The following is a 19952-nucleotide window of genomic DNA, read 5'->3' as shown; positions in this document are numbered from 1 at the left end:
GAACTGCAAATAAGATGGAATAAGCTCCTGAATAATATTTGTCTGGATTCGCCGGCTCTGTAGCTGCTATGTCCAAAAGGTGATGATTCCAACCTCACAGCATGCCTCTCTGGAGAATGGGATAGAGAAGAAGGGAGAAATTAGCTTGGGTGAAGTTGTTAAAACTCTATAGCATAGCTGTGAATCACCAGGTCCCTTACCCAGGAGTTCATTGTCATCTGTTGCCAAGCATGTGAAAAATTAAGGAGTCTGTCCTCCACAAGGATGGTATTAATACTGTCAGTATTGACAACCCCCTCTTCAGCGAGGAAGATTGACCCAACCATGCTTGGTTTTGGAACAGGTTGTGGAAATGTTGCTTAGACCAAGAGCTTCTGGATGAACAGAAATCACAACCCCTTCCTCTGGGCCATGCCCCACAAAAGGTCTGGAAGGAGAGATATGGAACAAACCTCTGGAAGGCCTGTCGATCCTCCATGTTAGTGGTGGCTAAAACGGCTTTCACTTAGGATAATTCAATACTGACTTGAGGGCCTCTTCTCCAAAGAGCATGGTACCCATGTGTAGGGCTGTACAGAGGTTGATCCTAGCTGTAGTGTCAGTTTCCCAATGACAAAGCCAGAGTCTGCCGCACCACCACTCCAGCAGACATGGAACAGACTGCGAACTCTGTTGCATTGAGAATAGCATCAGCCACTAAGGCAGCTGTCATATGTAGCTTTACCAGAGTCTCTCTCAGCTTTGCAGGATCAGGGTTAGGATCATCTAAGATTTCCTCAAGCGACATCATGGAGGCTCTAGTAAACAATGACTCGGCACACAAAGTTCAAAAGGAGTAGGCAGAGGCATCATACGTCTTCCGGAGGGCAAAGTACAACCTCCATTCAGTAGGGTACTTAAACTGAGAGTCCCTCTCTTTGGGAAGGAGAGGTCTGCAGACCAAACTAGAAATTGGCACATCCACTGCTGGGACCTTCAAAGGCTCATGAAGGCAGGATCCACGGAATAGTACTTGTTAGTGAAAGCTGTAACCTGACGTGTGTGAAGCAGCCAAACCCATTCTTCTTTTGTCAACATGTCTAGAGGGTCAGGAACTGGAAATGAGTGGACTGCAGACTTTGAGAGCCTTCAGAACCTTAGGACCCTTAACTGGAGGCAGAGTGGGCTCCACTGAAGTTGACTCAAGGCCCAAAGTATCAACAGACCTAAGTTTTTTTTGGATGAGTTTCAATCGGTGCAGCCTGAGGACGTTGACAAGGTGCTTGGACAGGTGCGTGCAACCACTTCTCTGTTGGACCCTTGCCCCTCTTGGCTAATAAAAGCTAGCAGGGATGGCACTGCCGGCTGGGCTAGGGAAGTGATTAATGCTTCACTATCTGAGGGAGTGGTCCCGAACTGCCTTAAGGTGGCGGTAGTGAGACCGCTTTTGAAGAAACCTTCCCTGGACCCAGAAAATCTCAAGAACTACAGGCCGGTAGCAAATGTTCCATTCCTGGGCAAGGTCCTAGAAAGGGTGGTTGCAACCCAGCTCCAGGCACTTTTGGATGAAACCGATTATCTGGATCCATTTCAATCGGGTTTCAGGCCCGGTTTTGGCACGGAGACGGCCTTGGTCGCCCTATATGATGACCTTTGTCGGGAGAAAGACAGAGGGAGTGTAACCCTGTTGATTCTCCTTGACCTCTGAGCGGCTTTTGATACCATCGACCATGGTATTCTTCTGGAGAGGCTTACGGATTTGGGAGTTGGAGGTACTGCTTGGCAGTGGTTCCGCTCCTATCTGGCAGGTCGTCTCCAGAAAGTAGTGCTTGGGGAGCATTGCTCAGTACCCTGGGCTCTCCAATATGGAGTTCCGCAGGGATCAGTTCTGTCCCCCATGCTTTTTAACATCTATATGAAGCCTCTGGGTGCTGTCATCAGGAGTTTTGGAGTGCGTTCTCATCAATACACTGATGATACGCAGCTCTACTTCTCCTTTTCATCTTCCTCAGGTGAGGCCGTCAAAGTGCTAAATCGATGCTTGGCCGCGATAATGGACTGGATGAGAGCGAACAAATTGAGGCTCAATCCAGACAAGACTGAGATGCTGTTAGTAAATGGATCCCCTTACCAGATGATGGATGTTCTACCTGTTCTGGATGGGGTTACACTCCCCCTGAAGGAGCAGGTGCGCAGCTTGGGAGTCCTTCTGGACCCATCCCTGTCACTTGAGGCGCAGGTAGCCTCGGTGGCACGGAGTGCTTTTTACCAACTTAGACTGGTGGCCCAGCTACCCCCGTATCTGGACAGGGAACATCTTGCTTCAGTCATTCATGCTCTGGTAACCTCGAAATTGGACTACTGCAATGCACTCTACGTGGGGCTGCCCTTGAAGACAGTTCGGAAACTGCAGCTCGTGCAAAATGCAGCGACCCGACTGATAACTGGGACTAAGCGGTCAGAACATGTAACACCGATTCTGGCCCGCTTGCACTGGCTGCCTATATGTTTCCCGGCCCGATTCAAGGTGCTGGTTTTAACCTATAAAGCCTTACACGGCACGGGCCTACAATACCTGATGAAACGTCTCTCCCGATACGAACCTACCCGTACACTGCGCTCAACATCGAAGGCCCTCCTCCGGGTGCATACTCAGAGAGACGCCCGGAAGGCGACTACAAGAAAGAGGGCCTTCTCGGTAGTGGCCCCCGAACTTTGGAACACCCTTCCTGATGAGGTACGCCTGGCGCCTACGCTACTATCTTTTCGGCGCCAGGTGAAAACCTTCCTCTTTTCCCAGGCTTTTTAACATCCTAACATCTTAGTATGTTAGTATTTTAGTTTTGTATTGAAACACTTTGTATTTTGGTATTTTGTATTGTCTATTTATTGGCATTTCAGTATGGATTTAATTATGTTTTAACTTTTTAGTCGTTGTTGTATGTCCTTATTGTTGATCGTGTTGATCATGTGGTTTTAAATTGTATATGAAATGTTTTTTATCTTGATGTACACTGCCCAGAGAGCTTCGGCTATGGGGCGGTATAAAAATTTAATTAAATAAAATAAAATAAATAAATAAACAGAGGCAAAAACTCAGCTGACTGGAAGAGGGATTACAAGTATCTCCTTTCACCTCAGACTCGCTGTTCCACTTATCTGTATCTTCCTCAGGAGCGACAGAAAAGTCTAATGGATCTGCCTCCTCACCCAAGGAACTCTGACAGTGGTCCCTGCCCCTGGGGACATCAAAGGGATTAGGAGAAGCAGCACGATGCTCCTCAGACCAATGGTGCAGAGTAGGAACCCTAGCTGGAGGCTGAAGTGTCAAAGCTGAGGTGTCAGTGCAGGCCTCCTCAGTTTGGAGGAAATGGAACTTAAAAGAGCATCCTTCTGTTGAGGAACAAACTCAGGAGTCAACTGGAAACCCAGCAAGAGCACATGTGCAGGAAGCAGAGAGGAATGTTGCTGAATGAACTGCATCAACAGAGAACACTGGCTGTTGAGTAAAACCAAAAGGAACTGAAACAGAAGGTGGCCCTGGTTGCAATAGAACCAAAGATAAATCAGGATTCCCAGATGCAGGAGAGGGCTGAGCAGAAACCATAGCAGAAACCTGGTGAGCTGGGACTACAGGAGCAGCTCTTGAGCTGGGACAGCAGGAGTTGGGACAGCAAGGACAATCTGTGGCTGGACTGAAAAGCCATCAAAGTCCTTATCCAAAGAGACTGACAGTAAATGAAACAAGGCTACTAATTTCTCTTGACCCCCAGTAGCCTACTCTGATAGTGGTTCCTCCTCAATGGTAATAACAGAAGCTAGTAGTACTGTGCTGGGGGCCTGTCTGGCAACCAGCCAGTGGAATGTTTAGACTTGGAAGCACACTTGGTAGGTCCCTATTTAGCAACTTTAAGCTTGGAGGAAGACATGGAAATAGACACAGCCTGAGAACGTAGGGCGTGAGATGTGGCCTGCTGTACTACGCCACCAGGCTTTCTACGGTCTGCAGAAATAGTGGGGCCTCCATGACATACACACACACAGTAGAGGGGTGCAGTATCCAACACACGCACTGGTAGGAGGGTGCGGTGGCAGAAATAGCGAGGCCTCCATGATATACACACACACACACTAGAGGGATGCAGTATCTGAAATTGAACACATGCACTGGTAGGAGGGTGCAGTGGTACAAATAGGAGCCAAGCACATGCGCACAGTTAAAGGGTGCAGTAAGGCTTCAAGTACAATTAAAGAAATTCCTCTCAAAGTTGTTTTTCAAATATTTATACACACACACACACTTATATATACACACACACACACCAATTATAATAGGAATCAAATGTAATAGTTTGAATTGCTGTGACCTACCCATTGTCTGAAACAGAGAGGAAAGAGAAGAGAAAACAGAAACAGCAGATAAAGGCAAAATAAGCCAAGGTATTAGCTAGACACACAGAAAAAGCATTGGAAAATTCAAAAGAAAACAAACTGGCAGGTGGGAGAGAAAAAAAGACAAAAACTCACACAAAATGGCGATGGGAGCAACAATAATGGGAAATTACAGCAGGCAGAGAATAACCCCTAGAAGACACTGCTGTGACCTTCAGCCATGGGTTCTGGAGCCGCCACTGCTAGCCCTAAGGGACACTGCCTCCGCAAGTCTCTCAGGGGGGAAGAGCCACAAGCTTCAAAGACCGCTGAGGCAAGCTGGGGGGGGTAGAGGAAAGGCTGCAACCACAAGCCCTGTAGAGGAGGAGGGAAGAAGTTGCTGCTGCAAGTTTCAGGAGGCAGGGAGCTGCAATCACAGACTCCACTAAGGAACTGGGGCCACCGCGGAAAGACCCCCCTTAAAGGAAAGGAGGTAAAACTATCGGAGCTGCAGCCACAAGCTTCACGGAGGAAGGGTGGAAAGGTGGATGATGGGAAGGGGGAAAGAGCAGGATCCCTGGAGAGGTCAGAACACAAAAAAAGACAGAAGCCATTGCCATGAACCTCATGCTCCCACACAGCAACACACTCACTCCACCACTCCAACACACAACAGCCTCACTCACCTCTACAAAACAACTCACTCTCCACAACACAACCCCACACACACAACTCATGACCAAGAATACAGGATAAGGTTAGCAATGCTAAAGTTGATGAGAACCACCTCAGATGAAGGCAGGAATGAACTGGAGCAGGGACCAGAAGGAGCAGCCCAAGTCTTGACTCCTACGCATTCCTGCCTTCAGACGTTAGGCTGATGGCATGCTACCTGAGAAAAACATTAAACTTAACCTTATTAAGAGCAGAGTAAAGGATTTCATATTTTCAAAACTATTAACTGGAAGACTTTATTACTTCTCAGATTATTATAAGCAAATGCTATCTTTCAAATACCTGTATGTATTCTCACGTGATTCTTGTAATTAGTTGCACTGGCAAATGCTCTTCCACATCCTGGCTCTGTACAATAATATGGTCTTTCCCCTGTATGTGTCCTGATGTGAACCTTTCTGATGTTAGATGTTGTGAATGACCTACCACATCCTTCAAAGGGGCACTTGAAAGGTCTTTCACCTAAAAAACAAAAACAAAAAATAGGCTAATCAGTACACATTTTTAAAAAGCATCTTAAGACTCATTTACTTTAGTTATATGTATAAATTTGGTACTAAGTTTGTCCTAAGCAGACTCCTCCAATTTTATCTTCTTTTTTCTATCTTGATTATGATACATAATCTCTGTTGAGATTAGATTTATTTCTAATGCCTGTATTTATATATATATATATATATATATAAAAAACTTGGGGTGCTTAAGTGTAGCTTGTCAGGTCAGAACCATAAATAGTTGAAGCAGCAGATGGAGAAATTTCAATGTATGTACAGTAGGGCCCCACTCATACGGCAGGTTAGGTTCCAGACCCCAGCTGTAAAGCAAAAACTGCTGAAAAGTGGATCAGTTGTAACGTGGGGGTCTGGAACCTAACCCGCTGATCGCACCGGAGGAGGAGAAGATCAGCTGTAGTGCACTACAGCTGATCTTCCCCTCCTCCGGCACAATCAGCTGGAGTGCGGGAGTCTGATCGCCCCCGAGGAGGAGAAGATCAGCTGTAGGGCGCTACAGCTGATCTTCCCCTCCTCCTGCGCAATCAGCTCAAGTACGGGAGTCTGATTGCGCCAGAAGAGGAGATCAGCTGTAGCACTCCACAGCTGATCTTCCCCTCCTCCGGCGAGATCAGCTGAAGCATGGGAAGCTCCAGCCCCCCCTCCAGGTGATCGCCCCGCTGGCGCCATATTAGTGGAACACCGAACAGCGGGGCGTTGAGAAGCGGGGCCCTACTGTATATACTACTGCTCGCTTGTGTATTATTCCCTTCACTGCTCTATGGCCAAAATGTCCAATGCACACCAAGGTAGGAGCTATTAGAAGCTGATGAGCATAGGTATTTATAAACAACCCATGGGTAGAGCAATCCAAGTCATCATTGGCTGGTGGTAGTGGAGCCAGCAGAAGGGGGTCACCACATCTAGCTGCTGTCTGAGAGCTGTTGGGAGGGGAGGATTCTGGTTGTGCCGGGGGAGGAGTGGCAAAAGGAAAAAAATGCATGTTTTCTTCCACCATCCTTTTTCCCAGTGTAGCGTCTGCTGGGACCAGGAAGCTGCAAGAATGGAGCCAAACTGGACCTGGATGTTGCAACCTGGACCTCGGCCCCTCCCTGACATGCTCCTGGAATGCCCCTATGCCAGAATGGGCTTCTCCAGAGGATCCCTGGCTGAACTGGGTTGGGCCCGCTGTGCTGTGGCTGTGCTTGGAGGGGGGCTTCTGCTGGCATAGCCTGGCTGAACCAGGGCCTGCCATATCCAACTCCCCTCAGCCCAGCATATATACCACTTGGACTGCGCCCTAACTTAGTTATTGAAACTGTTTATGCACAAGAGGTAATTCACAAAAACAATCAAAAGGTAATGTTGGTACTCACCATTAGCGAAACATTTTAAAAGGGGGGCATACCCTCAAGGCAAACATTTTGTACATACTACATAATGCAGAATGCTTTTTAACAGACAATGGCATTTCTGCCATTTCAGTTTATTAGTTAAATCAAAAAACAAATTCTTCAGATACAGACCACAATCTAGAGTGTTAATTCAGGGAGTTCATGGGATCAGGCACTCCAGTGAAATAGTCAACGTTTTTCCTTCAACAGCACACCCTTTCTCCCACACCCCACCAAAGCATTTGAATATCCCTACATTTTTAAAAGTGGTTTCTCATGGAATATGAAGGGCTGCTGCCTAATAAAGAAAAAGTCCAGAGCACTTATTTTGCTAGTTGCATGGTTCTCTGGATTGTGGCCATGGCAATTATGAAGCAAAGCTTAGTTATTCACCTGTAAATATACCACTAGACAAGATCAGATGTCTCGATCAAACTCACCCATGCAGCAATTCTAAAACAACAACATCTGTTTCCTGCTGTTTAACTTACACACAACTATCTTAAATATGGCTATACTGATCAATATTTAAAACCCTACAATGAATGTTGTATTGCTGGCATACCCTCATGCTGCTGTGCTGCATTTTCTCATGCGCTTTTGCTAAGAACTGTTGAGTCTCTGTATACTGTCATGCCACAGAGAGAAGCCTAAGAGGGATGGGCAAAAGCACACTTTTTATAATTCAATGTATTACTGAGATATTTATTAAACACCCCATTACTATTATACAGCACTGAATACTAAAAAGCCTTAACATGACCTCTCAGCAAGGTAACTATTAGCTTCTTGGTAGAAAACCCCCCTGCAAATCACTCCTTAGTAAAGTTTGTCAGTTTTCTGCCAAACAGATGTATGGGTTTTTAAGTGTACATATCATACTGTCATGTTGCCATAGCTTCTGTAATCCTTACTGTATGCTGTGTATCATGTTCCAGGCAGAAAACAAGTGAACTGCACTTAGATCTGCTCTGCAGCACCCTCTCCTTGACGCCAGTCTTTCATTTTAAACATAAGAAATGCAACATCTAAAAAAATGTCACATAACCCGTTTATAAATCCTGCCCTTGATATTTCTCATGTTTTTTCAGAGAGCAAGTAGCCGGGTTATAATTACTTTAGAGCAGGGTTGAGGAACCTATGACCCTCCAGATATTGCTGGACTTGAACTTCCAGGCTACATGCTCAATCATCAGAAATGATAGAGGTGTAGCCCAACAACATCTGGAGGGCCACAGGTTCCCCACCCACTTTAGAAGTCAGAAAATGGACTAGCTAGAGGGAAACAGAGCCAAAAGGAAGCACATTCACCTTCCTCATTACTAGAAGACCTTGACCCTCTAAAGATACTCCACTGTGGTTTTCAACCAGAGCAGTGCATTATAAACTAAATTCCTATAAAGTATGTGTGTTTGTGTTGGTGGAGAGACCACAAAGCAATAGGCAGGAGTGGAAGCATTCTGCTTATAAGCACTTCCCCAGCTATTTTCTCCCGGTTGAGGCTCCAGGATTGGAAGCAAGCCCTGTTGGGAGATAAAATGCTAGGAAGGAGGACTGTGAGCAAAAAACAGCAGGTGGGTAAAGGGTTCAATATTCACTCCCACCTGCCAGTTCTGTGTTTCAAGCCATCCCACTTTATACAAATTCAGTATAACCTGACATGTGGCTTGTACTGCCATCAAGCATAGTTTAGCTCTTAGTCTTTAAAAGTCATCTGAAAATGAACAGCCAGGTTTGGCAGCATCAGGAAAGGGAACCTGAAGCACAAGTATGAGTGACTTTTGTATTAGGGTCAGCCAAACACAGTAAAGTTTGAAATTCAAAAATAAGCACCATTTCACACATTACATATTTATATTTACAACAGAAAGTTCAGTTGGTCCAAAATACGTCAGTTAGATTGTTAACTAGAACTTTCTGTCTGGAACATATCTCAATAATGTTAAAATAGCTCTACTGCCTTTCTTTGTGTTTCTGGGCACAATTCAAAAGGCTGATTTTGACCTATACAGATAAAGAACAAGGTGTCTAAATGACCTCTTTCATATGAATCTGCTAAATTGTTAAAATAATCTGTGTAGGCCTTCATTTGATGGACCTGCCCTCAGAGGAGAGACAGTGTCAACTGGAATGGGACCTTCACTATGATGGCCTCTAGCTGTGGAACGTTCTTCCAAAGAATTCCACCTGGCATCAAGTTTTAAGTGCCTGGTTAAAATTATTCTTATTACCCATGCTTTTATGAGCAGTGGTGATAACTGAGCACTGGTTTTCTTGTTATTTTTTTTGAGTTTTATACTGATTTATGCTGTTTTTAAGTGTTTTATTGTTAGCATGAAAATGATTCCAACTTTCTGATCTATTTATTTTTATTTATTTATTACATTTATACCCCGCCTTTCTTTTCATGATAGAAACCCAAGGCGGATTACATATGGTTCCCAGGCGGTCTCCCATCCAGGCACTGACCAGACCAGACTCTGCATAGCTTCAGCAGGGTGCTGGCCTCATGTACCTTCAGACTATAGCCTTGGGACCAGGAATGGTCAATGTAAAGAAAGTTAAGGATTTGTAATTTCAAAATGCTACTGTGTAAAAAGCAATCAAGGCCTCAAAAGGGATTGCTAGACCCAACAGAAAGCATGCTTATCATGAAGTCACAAGCAGAAGTCAAGCTGTCATCAAACAGATCTCTTAAAAAAACTCCTTTTTCTCTACAAGTAGTATTATTATAAACCGAACAATAGACACTTGCTGCACTAAATATGCCATGTACCTGTGTGTGTTCTGATGTGTTTCTGCAGGTCTCCTGAAGTCTTGAAGGACTTTGTACAGTTCTCTTCTGAACACCGATATGGCTTCTCTCCAGTGTGGGTCCGGACATGGCTTTTTAGTCCATAACCTTCAAAAATATGGTATGGACAACATTGTTAAATATAAGAATATCTGGACAACAAATTCTGAAGATTTTTATTTCCATAGACACTTGATTTTCCATTCATCTCAGTGTTCTATGTGTTTCTTTCACACCAACAAAGTGGGAGACCTGTGTTTGCAATTTAGAAATTGTCTCTTTTTTTCTTGCATTATCAAAAGGGCAAATTCTTACAATTATGGGCAATGTAAACTATTTTTTGTTCCGGGTTTAGTACAGGTGTGTGGGACCACTGGTTTACTTTTTTATTCTTCCCTTCAAGGACCTTAGAGCAGCATACGCAAAGTAGATCTGCTTTATACAAGTCTATGTTGGGGGAGGGGACATATAATCCCATTACTTATTAAGACTATACATGCATTACTTTAGACACCTGTGTGGTCTTCACACTTATTTGAATCCTCCTTATTTTCACATAAATTACAAGTAAAATATCATGTGCAGAGCAGTCCTTATATGGGCTCCAGTCTTAGCCCATATTCCTTATCTCACGCAAGAGGCAAGCAGATAAATGGAAAATGGAGGAAGTAACACATGATCTGTGCCATTGTTTCAAGAGCTGAAGAGAACTGAAGGGCAACAAAATGAAATTCCTTGGGGATAAAAGGTACACTATTGTTTTAGTGGGCCAACACTGCTCCTCCAGAACAATGGCATAGCTTTGATTCCCAAGGTCTCTTTCCCCCTCTCCCCTTCAGTCCTGCTCTTGAGATCTCAGATGGCAACTTTTAATAATAATGAGCCAAACTGAAACAACTGAAGGCAAACTGGTCCCGAATATAATGGAAACAAGTGGTTAACCATCCCCTTAAATTTGAATAGGTTTATATCTGGAATACTTCATAATATTTTTTTACATTCTGTATATAGTTTTACATTCCAATATAGTTGGAATACACCCACATGCTTTTGAATGATAAACCAGGAGTACTCAATCACAAAACCAATCTTACATCTAAAAGCTCAAATAAGAAGCAGGGGTGGTACAAGATTTTATGTTTTCTTAACTAAATGTATGTAATTTCTTATATTAATCTGCTTATTAGTGTAAAAGATAATAAATTTATAAGAAAGCTAGTCAGAAGTTTTCATAAAAACATTAAAAGGTACACAAGGAATCCAATGACCCTACCTGTTGCAAATGCCTTTCCACAACCTGGATGGTCACACTGATATGGTCTGTCTCCTGTGTGTGACCTTTCATGTACCTGTTGGAAGATTTTATACTGTAATATGCATTCTGTAACATGTTTCACTATCCTTTGCTCTAGAACTGGGGCCACATGAAGTAGTCATCTCAAAGAGCCCTAACATACATTTAATCATCCCATAAAAAGCTTTTGATCCAGCAGAGGAGTCCTGCTGGTTGTGACAGTGGGCAGGTAACTTTTGCCAATTCCCCATTTCCTCCCGCAACACTCAGCACTGCCTCCTATAGTGTTCTGTAGAGCCCCAACCCTATAGAACAGTATGGGAGGCGATGTTTGAGGCTGCAGAGAGAGGAGGGAATCAGCAACAGTTATGCATGCCTTCAACAGTTATGCATCTCTTTTGCGTGTTGGGGAGAGTGGAGGGCACTCTGGTTTTTAAGCATAGTGGCAATAATCCTTCTAGCAATGTTGTAATCAAAATATTTGGATGGAAGGAAAGCACCTCCTGCCCCCAAATCAATAAAATCCCTTCCTCTGTGGAATTATAAAACAAGCTCTATGATCAGACTGTCTGATAAATGTATTGTGGAGCACTGGGTTTATAATAGATTGCCTCAGTCTCATCACTTTCATAGGATTCTTAAATTAAAATAGCCACATTAGGTCTAATGCCTGACACTGTGTGCAATTTACCAGTTGATGGGGAAAAATGGAAACTTATATCATTTGACATAGCTCATTTTTAAAAATATCAGCAAATTAACATTCTTCCATGTGGACTACAGCCCTTTTCCCCAGAGTAGCTGAAGACATAAAGAGTCTCAGTCAGAACACAGATATTAGTTATAAAATTTATGTTGATGTTTCTTCCATTATTGTGCTTTATATAACCAAGGGTAAAAACAAGAGCACTAGTGAAGAGAATAATGAAAACATGAAGAAACTTGGGCACTTAACTTGCCAGTATTAAATATGCAAATTCAAACTGCCACCTCTCCAATTTCGGATACAACGTTAAGTACTGCCTTCAAGTCGATTTCGCCTTATGGCAACCCTATGAATAGGGTTTTCATGAGGCTGAGAGACAGTGACTGGCCCAAGGTCATGCAGTGCGCTTCATGGCTATGCGGGGATTTGAACCCTGGTCTCCCAGGTCATAGTCCAACACCTTAACCACGACACCACACTGGCTCTCACAACATAAGACCAACATCTTATTGCCAAAAGCAGTTGGAAAGCTTAGGTATTCCTTCAGCAATTACCTTGAGATGATGAGCAGTGGTGTACAGTTTTCCACAGCCATCATAGTCACACCGAAAAGCCTTATCTCCACTTGACTGTGATTTGCCTGTTACTCTTGTGCTATGGCTTTGCAAGACAATCTAAGATGAAAGAAATTATGAAATCATGAAAATTCCATACATGCATTCAAATATTAAGTAGAAGAGTAATTGCGTTAACAAAAATGAAGACATTCAAATACTGTAAGACGTTGTATGCTTTCCTTGCGTTTGGATCTCAGTATTTCCCTAGTGATTTCTTAAATGTTAAATTCTAAAAGAATTAGCTTTGTTTAAGGTGCATTGTTATGAGCTCCCCAAAAATACAAATTTGACTCCTAAAATGTAAACAAATTATGGATTTATTCAGCTAACATATATTTAAAATATGTAACATAACACCAGCTATTCAGGAAGATGCAATTTGCTTATAACCATACTATTGAGTCCTTCTCAGTTTAACTCATGCACCTACATTCTGTTCTCAAGATATGTTGGAAGGCATACACTAAGTCTGAGGTAATGTGAGAGTAAGGATTCACAACTGGTCTCCCTTCTGCTATTAATATTTCATGTTCTACTGCTGCTGGTATTTTAGACTGCTGCTTTTTAGGTTAGTTTTGGTAGTGTTATAAATGTGTATTTTCTGCATTTTTTACAGATGCAGTCCTAACTCTCCACAATGTTGATGGAGTACAGGCTCCTCTCCATGTCTACCCAAGCAAGCGGGAGGCTACTGCTGGTGGTAGCTAGCATAGGGCACCAAAACACGACTGTTCTGGGTGCAAGGCAGAGCTGGGCTGGCCATGAATTTGCTGTATCCAATTCAGGCTTCTCTGTTGCATCATCCTGGAGTTGGCGCTCTCCACCATAAAATGACCCCCTTTCTGTCCTGACCTGCGGGAGCTGGGGAACCCCCAGAACAATTTAGGGGGTGCGCGGGGAAAGAAGAGGGGGAGAACATTCTGTTGCACAAGGAAAAACGCTTGCTCTGATGAAAGATTAAGCTTAGCATGATGTTGAATAAACTCTCTGATTTGTATTTTTTTTTGCTGTGAAATACTTCTGAGTGCCTATAGGTAGAAGAGTGGGGTATAAATAAATATTTTACATATAACTACAATGTATATATAGAATTGTTTTTAACTGTAAAGAAAATGTCTGTTTGCTTGAATATAAATATTTCAAATGAATTCCTTTCATAGATAGGCATTGTTAGAATTATTTCTCTTATTCCAAACAGAGAGATAAACAGCACACTTACCTGCACATCTAACAATGGAGGTATAGGATAGTGTTGTCATAGGCAAGGTGAAGTAATTACTGTAATTACCAAGCTAGCTAGATCAAACTCTTTCATCTATTTAAATGAAAAAGCACTCATTTGGTTTCCTTGGTACTCAATTTTGACATAACTTTGGCAAAGAAACTTCTCCCCTTCAGATAAATACCTTTGCAGAACAGTCCGATGTAGGTTTACTTGGAAGTAAGTCCCACTAATAGATTAATTGTAACTCGTGATCTGCAATGCTAGAGGGGGTTAGGATGAGGCAGAGGTGTTCCTCCATCAATCTTCCAACAGTGGGTGGCCGGCTCTGCCCCTGTAGAGGCCCCCACTGTACCTGCTGACAGCTCTGTAGAATGCAGCTGGGAGCTAGTACAACTATAAAAATTTAAAAAAATAACCACACCACCCCGCATTCTGTGCTGGCTAGCTCAAATGTCAGGGCTTAGAATGTGGCAGCGGATCTGTCACTCCATTCTGTCCTGCTGCTCCTGGTTAGGGCTTTGGATTGCTCTCTAAGTTCAGTGTGATTAACTTACAAGTATTGAATTGCACTCTTAAAAAGATAATAACTCTTATAAAAATGTATGATACTGAAAAGCTTTTTGGTGTAAAACCCAGTGTTGCAGGTTACATTGATAACATATCAAAAGGCACAAAAATGAAAACTGTTCAATAATATTTTGGCAAGTATATTCTATAATCTTTGCTAAGAGCATCTGACTTTTTTCTATCTGAGAAGGAATTATACCATCTGACATGTATTCATGCAGTTTTTTCCTTTTGTTTTTAGAAATACAATTGATATTGGAATTTAGAGAAAAACCTTTGTATTTTTCAGTGGTGTGAAACCCTGCCTTAACCAACAGTCTAGAATGTCTCTTACTGAGCACTGTGACACCTGTCTTGTTTTTGCATTACTTAGATGAACATAAGGTTTGCTGAACACATACATTGAAAAAGAAATAATAAAATGGAGATGAAATAAAGCTATCTTAGGTCTGTAGTAAACCTGCAGAATATGTTTAACAAATGAAGAATTGCATGAAGACTGTTATCCAAATCTTGAATAGGGTGGCCAGATGCAAAAGAGCACAAGGGTCCTGTATCTTAAAAATAGCTGGAGTGGGAATTTCAGCAAGCATAGCTTGTCATGCAAGTTACACCTGCTGAAATTCTCTATTTTATGCAGCTATTAACCCTTGCAATCCAGTGGAGGTATTGTGGTTCTCAACAGCTGTTTGAAATATTTGTAAAACTTTTTTTAAAGTAAATCTCACATTTATTTATTAAATTTATATCCTGCCCTTCCTCTTAGAAGGAGTCCAGAGTGGCAAACAAAAACACTCAGAAGACATCTTAAAAACAAAAGACTTCAAAATATATTAAAACAAAGCACCTTTAAAACAAAGCATCTTTAAAAACATCTTTAACAAAAGCTTAAAAACCATCTTAAAAAGCAATTCCAGCACAGACACAGACTGGGATAAGGTCTCTACTTAAAAGGTTTGTTGAAAGAAGGTCTTCAGTAGGCACCGAAAAGATAACAGAGATGGCACCTGTCTAATATTTAAGGGGAGGGAATTCCAAAGGGCAGGTGCCACATCACTAAAGGTCCACTTCCTATGTTGCGTGGAATGGACCTCTTGATAAGATCGTATCTGCAGAAGGCACTCATGGATTGACAGAGTATGTAAGGGGTAAGATGACCTTTCAGGTATCCTGGTCCCAAACTGTGTAGGGCTTTGTACACCAAAACCAGAACCTTGAACTTGGCCCAGTAGCTAATAGGCAGCCAGCGCAATTCTTTCAGCAGTGGGGTAACATGTTGGCAACACCCTGCTCCAGTGAGCAGTGGTGCCACTGCAGCTGCAGCTTTCAGACCAACCTCAAAGGCAGCCCCACATAGACCACATGACCGTAATCCAACCTGGAGGTTACCAGCACATGGACAACAGTGGTCAGGCTATCTCGGTCCAGAAACAGCTGCAGCTGTCTTACCAGCTGAAGCTGGTAAAAGGCACTCCTAGCCACTGAGGTCACCTGGGCCTCTAGCAACAAAGATGGATCCAGGAGCACCCCCAGACTACGAACCTGCTCTTTCAGAGGGAGTACAATTTACCAATATTCATCCAAAACAGGCAATTTACCAATATTCCCTGTTCTCTGTCTGTCCTTTTTAAACAAAATGTAAGTTGGTTTCAATGTCCCCCAGTTTTTATGTTAGATTACATTTTTTATTGGTATCATATTCCAAAAACATAATGTTAAATTGATTTTATTGATATGTTCCATTTCTTGCTTGACAATTTCTAACTTTCCCTGGTTCACGCTTTTCACATTCCATGTTCCTATTGTGTTCCAATTGTAATATAACAAAATACAAGAAATAAAAGAAACAAAAAAAATACAATTAAAAATCAATATGAATATTTAATGTGACGGATATACAATCTCTCATTTTCAATCACAAATCTACAGATGCCATTGACCATCTGAATGAAGCTTACGGACCACTGACTTAGCAGGGTATCAGCCATAATCTTTAAAAACCAAAGAAGCTACAAGAGAAGTTTCTGCTCCTGAAGGGATGTAAAACTATCTAAGATCCAGTTTCAGTGTTCTGTAAAAATGCAGAAAACGGGGGGAAAGAAAATGATTTTAATATGGTTTGAATGTAGTGATTATGGCTTGGATCTTGAGAAATGCTGGTGGAAGGGGATTCACACAAGGAGACTTTTCTGTCCTCTTCTCCACTGGCAGCCCCACAAAAAGCTTCTCCTTAGAGTTAAGGACCCTTTTGAATTGTGTGGGCCATAGCACACAAAGCTGGGAGGGAACTGCCAAAAATTGGGTAGTGGCACCTTCTGTGAGCAGTGCTCCGGCTCACAGAAGGTGCCTCCATCCAATTCTCTCTGATTGCTCCCTTTTCTCCCACACTACAGCTCACCTCATTCAAAGTGGGGGACTCTGGAGAGGCTTTTCAGTGGGATGAGGGAACAGGAAAAAAGACACCTGCCAAATGATATCCAAATGATTAAAACCCATCCGGTTGGCTGTATTTTATGCTTTGCAAATAACCTTAAAGAGGCAGATGACTCTGGGAGGGATATACTTGACAATTCAGCCAGTTTAGAATGCATTTAGTAGCTACAGAAAGAGAAACATTTATAATGAAGAAGGCAGATTATGAAATAATTTCATCAATTAAATTATTTATATCATGTTATTTACCTGCATTTTTTTATCTTGTTCACTGTCACCTATCATTCCAGTGCTAGTAACATTGTCACTTCCATCAATAGACACCTAAAAATGAAGAAAAAGCAGAAATATCTTGAAATAAAGTTATTATGTCTTATTCCAACTTCATCCAGTAAACCTCTGTGAAATCATCAGTGATGTAATCCTATCCAATAAATTAAACAGCAGGCTTTCCATGGCTGCATTAAAGAAAAATCCGAACATCCAAATTACAATTAGCTTAACTGAAATGGCTTCAAAAATTAGGATCAGTTGGAATAATACTTCTCTCAACTGAAATTAAGTTTTTATATACAAAATTCATATACAAGGCAATACACTCATTGGACATAAAAAACCTTCAGTAGGCTAAAGTACAGCTAATTCAATACTGTGAAATATATTTTTCAAAGTTTGGTTACTGACGTTTCACTTTAGTCTCCTGTCTGAAAAAGTTAAACAAATTGTGTCAATTCCCCACTTCCTCACTCTGTACCTTTCTACAGTTAAAAACATAGGGTAAAATATTATTGCTGGAGGAGGCCCTTCAGAACAGATTTTCATAGGGTGCTTTTCATAGGAATCAGAAAAATCCCCTCCCCTCCTCCACTGTTAGCAGATCCCTACTGCTAGATCAAAAGCCCTTGGGCTTCTGCAAAGGCATCAACTGGACCACAATTTTTACAAATTCCCAAACCTGTAAATATCAGCATTGTACTGAAGGAACAAGGGAGATCTTCCATAGCTGTTCAGCCTGTAACTTTGCAAGGTAATGTGTTGAAAATTATACTCGCAATGACTTCAGTATTACTTACTGACAAATTTTAACAAAACAACAAGGAGATCCCCTGGAACCCATTCCCCAAAAATATTCCAAATTATTTTGACTACATCTTCAAAAGTCCTCTCTCTCAGATATATGTTCCAGAACAGATTCTAGAAGACTACCTATGACAGCAGGGGCTTTTAAACTGTGATACATGAACCCCTAGAGGGTCCATGGATGGTCTTCAAGGGGACCAGGCACAAAAAAAATCCATTTCCAATGCAATAAAATTAATTTTATTTATTCATTTATGTGGGTCCGGGTCCATAGCTTTCATCAGATTCTCAAAGGGGTCTGTGACCCAAAAAAGATTAAGAATCATTGTGTTTTAGTTGTAGGGAATCTTACATCAATCCCTTTGTCATGGACAGATCACCGCTTGTTGAAGTTTAGACTTACAGCGGCTTTTCCCCTCTGCAAGGGTGGGGGACCTATTAAGATGGTCCGCCCCCAGAGACTAATGAATCTGGATGGTTTTCAAAAGGCTCTGGGCAGTTTTCCGGCTGATAGGGCTGGCGCTCCTGTCGAAACCCTGGTCGAATTGTGGAATACTGAAATGACCCGGGCAGCTGACATGATCGCTCCTGCGTGCCCTCTCCTATGTAGAGCTCATACAGCTCCATGGTATACTATGGAGTTGAGAGCAATGAAGCAACATAGGAGACGGCTTGAGTGCAGATGGAGGCGGACTCCTGATGGTTGCAACTATGCTCTGGTAAGTGCCTATACCAAGTTGTATTTTGGAGCAGTGCAGGCAGCAAAAAAACATTATTTTGTTGCCACTATTAAATCTTCTATCTGCTGTCCGGCGGAGCTTTTTCAAATTGCCAGAGGGCTATTACATTCTAGCCCTAGGGACATAATAGAATCATCCAAAGCACGCTGTAACGAATTTGCTAGGCACTTCCAGGATAAAGTCTCTTGCATCCGTCAGGACTTGGACTCCAATGTTTTAGCAGTTGAATCAAATGAGGTATCCGGAGCACAGCCTGGTCGTGATTTTTTGGATGAGTTTCAATTGGTGCAGCTTGAGGACGTTGACAAGGTGCTTGGATGGGTGCGAGCAACCACTTCTGTGTTGGATCCTTGCTCCTCTTGGCTAATAAAAGCTAGCAGAGATAGCACCGCCAGTTGGGCCAGGGAAGTGATTAATGCCTCACTGCGTGAGGAAGTGGTCCCTGGCTGCCTGAAGGCGGCAGCAGTGAGACCACTTTTGAAGAAATCTTCCCAGGACCCAGAAAACCTTAACAATTACAGGCCAGTAGCAAACGTTCCATTCTTGGGCAAGGTCCTCGAGAGAGTGGTTGCGGACCTCTGCCTGGGCCTTATCAGGAGGAGCTGCAGGCTGAGTCGTGCTGCTGCAGGGATGAGACTGTGCTGGGACCATCAAGGGGCAAGCATTTCCACCTGCCTTGCCCCCCACCCCTGCTCTTAGTGACATTTTTCTGGGGACTGCCCTTTACCAGGAAGATGAATGCTTTTGGTTTGCTGTTCCTGTTTTTTTAGAGATGTTAGGACTTCGTTAGTTTGATTTTTTTTTTTTTTTGGTAAATTGTATTGTTTTTATTTGTATTTTGTATTTGTATTTTTTTTGTGTGTAAGCCGCCTTGGGGGCCTATTTGGCCGAAAGGTGGCCTAGAAATAAAACATTACATTACATGTTTCCGGGCTCGATTCAAGGTGCTGGTTTTAACCTATAAAGCCTTGCACGGCATGGGGCCACAATACCTGATGGAACGTCTCTCCCGATATGAACCTACCCGTACACTCCGCTCAACATCGAAGGCCCTCCTCCGGGTGCCTACTCAGAGAGAAGCCCGGAAGGTGACAACAAGAAAAAGGGCCTTCTCAGTGGTGGCCCCCAAACTATGGAATATTCTTCCTGATGAGGTATGCCTGGCGCCAACATTACTATCTTTTCGGCGCCAGATAAAAACCTTCCTCTTCTCCCAGGCATTTTAGTTTTAGTTTTTAGCTTTTTAGCATTTTAGTATCTTAGTATTTCAGCTTTTAATATTTAATATGCATTTGTATGTGTGTACATATGCTTTAATTTTTGATATCATTAATGTATGTTTAAATTGCTTGGTATGTGGTTTTAATTGTATATCAGATGTTTTACCTGTTGTGAACCGCCCAGAGAGCTTCGGCTATGGGGCGGTATATAAATTGAATAAATAAATAAATAAATATTAGAGACAGTTCACATACTACTCTCCTAGCTGTCCCAGACTATGTAAGCAACCATATTGTAAGCCATGA

At 42.5% G+C, this 19952-nt stretch overlaps 1 protein-coding gene across 7 annotated transcripts in view; it reads right to left on the bottom strand.

The window, feature by feature from the left end:
- Window positions 1-19952, bottom strand: part of ZNF143 (zinc finger protein 143) — a 47594-nt gene that overhangs the window by 12966 nt on the left and 14676 nt on the right. For all 7 annotated transcript variants that reach the window (XM_061610386.1, XM_061610381.1, XM_061610387.1 and 4 more), the window contains 5 exons: window positions 16856-16930; window positions 12319-12438; window positions 11038-11113; window positions 9747-9872; window positions 5368-5547 (listed from right to left, as the gene is read on the bottom strand). In XM_061610386.1, coding sequence (XP_061466370.1) covers window positions 5368-5547; window positions 9747-9872; window positions 11038-11113; window positions 12319-12438; window positions 16856-16930 — 577 coding nt within the window. The remainder of the gene's footprint in view (window positions 1-5367; window positions 5548-9746; window positions 9873-11037; window positions 11114-12318; window positions 12439-16855; window positions 16931-19952) is intronic.

The sequence above is a fragment of the Rhineura floridana genome, chromosome 2 (assembly GCF_030035675.1).
Source record: "Rhineura floridana isolate rRhiFlo1 chromosome 2, rRhiFlo1.hap2, whole genome shotgun sequence".
In the NCBI taxonomy this organism is placed as follows: Eukaryota; Metazoa; Chordata; class Lepidosauria; order Squamata; family Rhineuridae; genus Rhineura; species Rhineura floridana.
The sequence above is the reverse complement of the archived record's forward strand: the minus strand, read 5'-3'. Positions and strand labels throughout refer to the sequence as shown.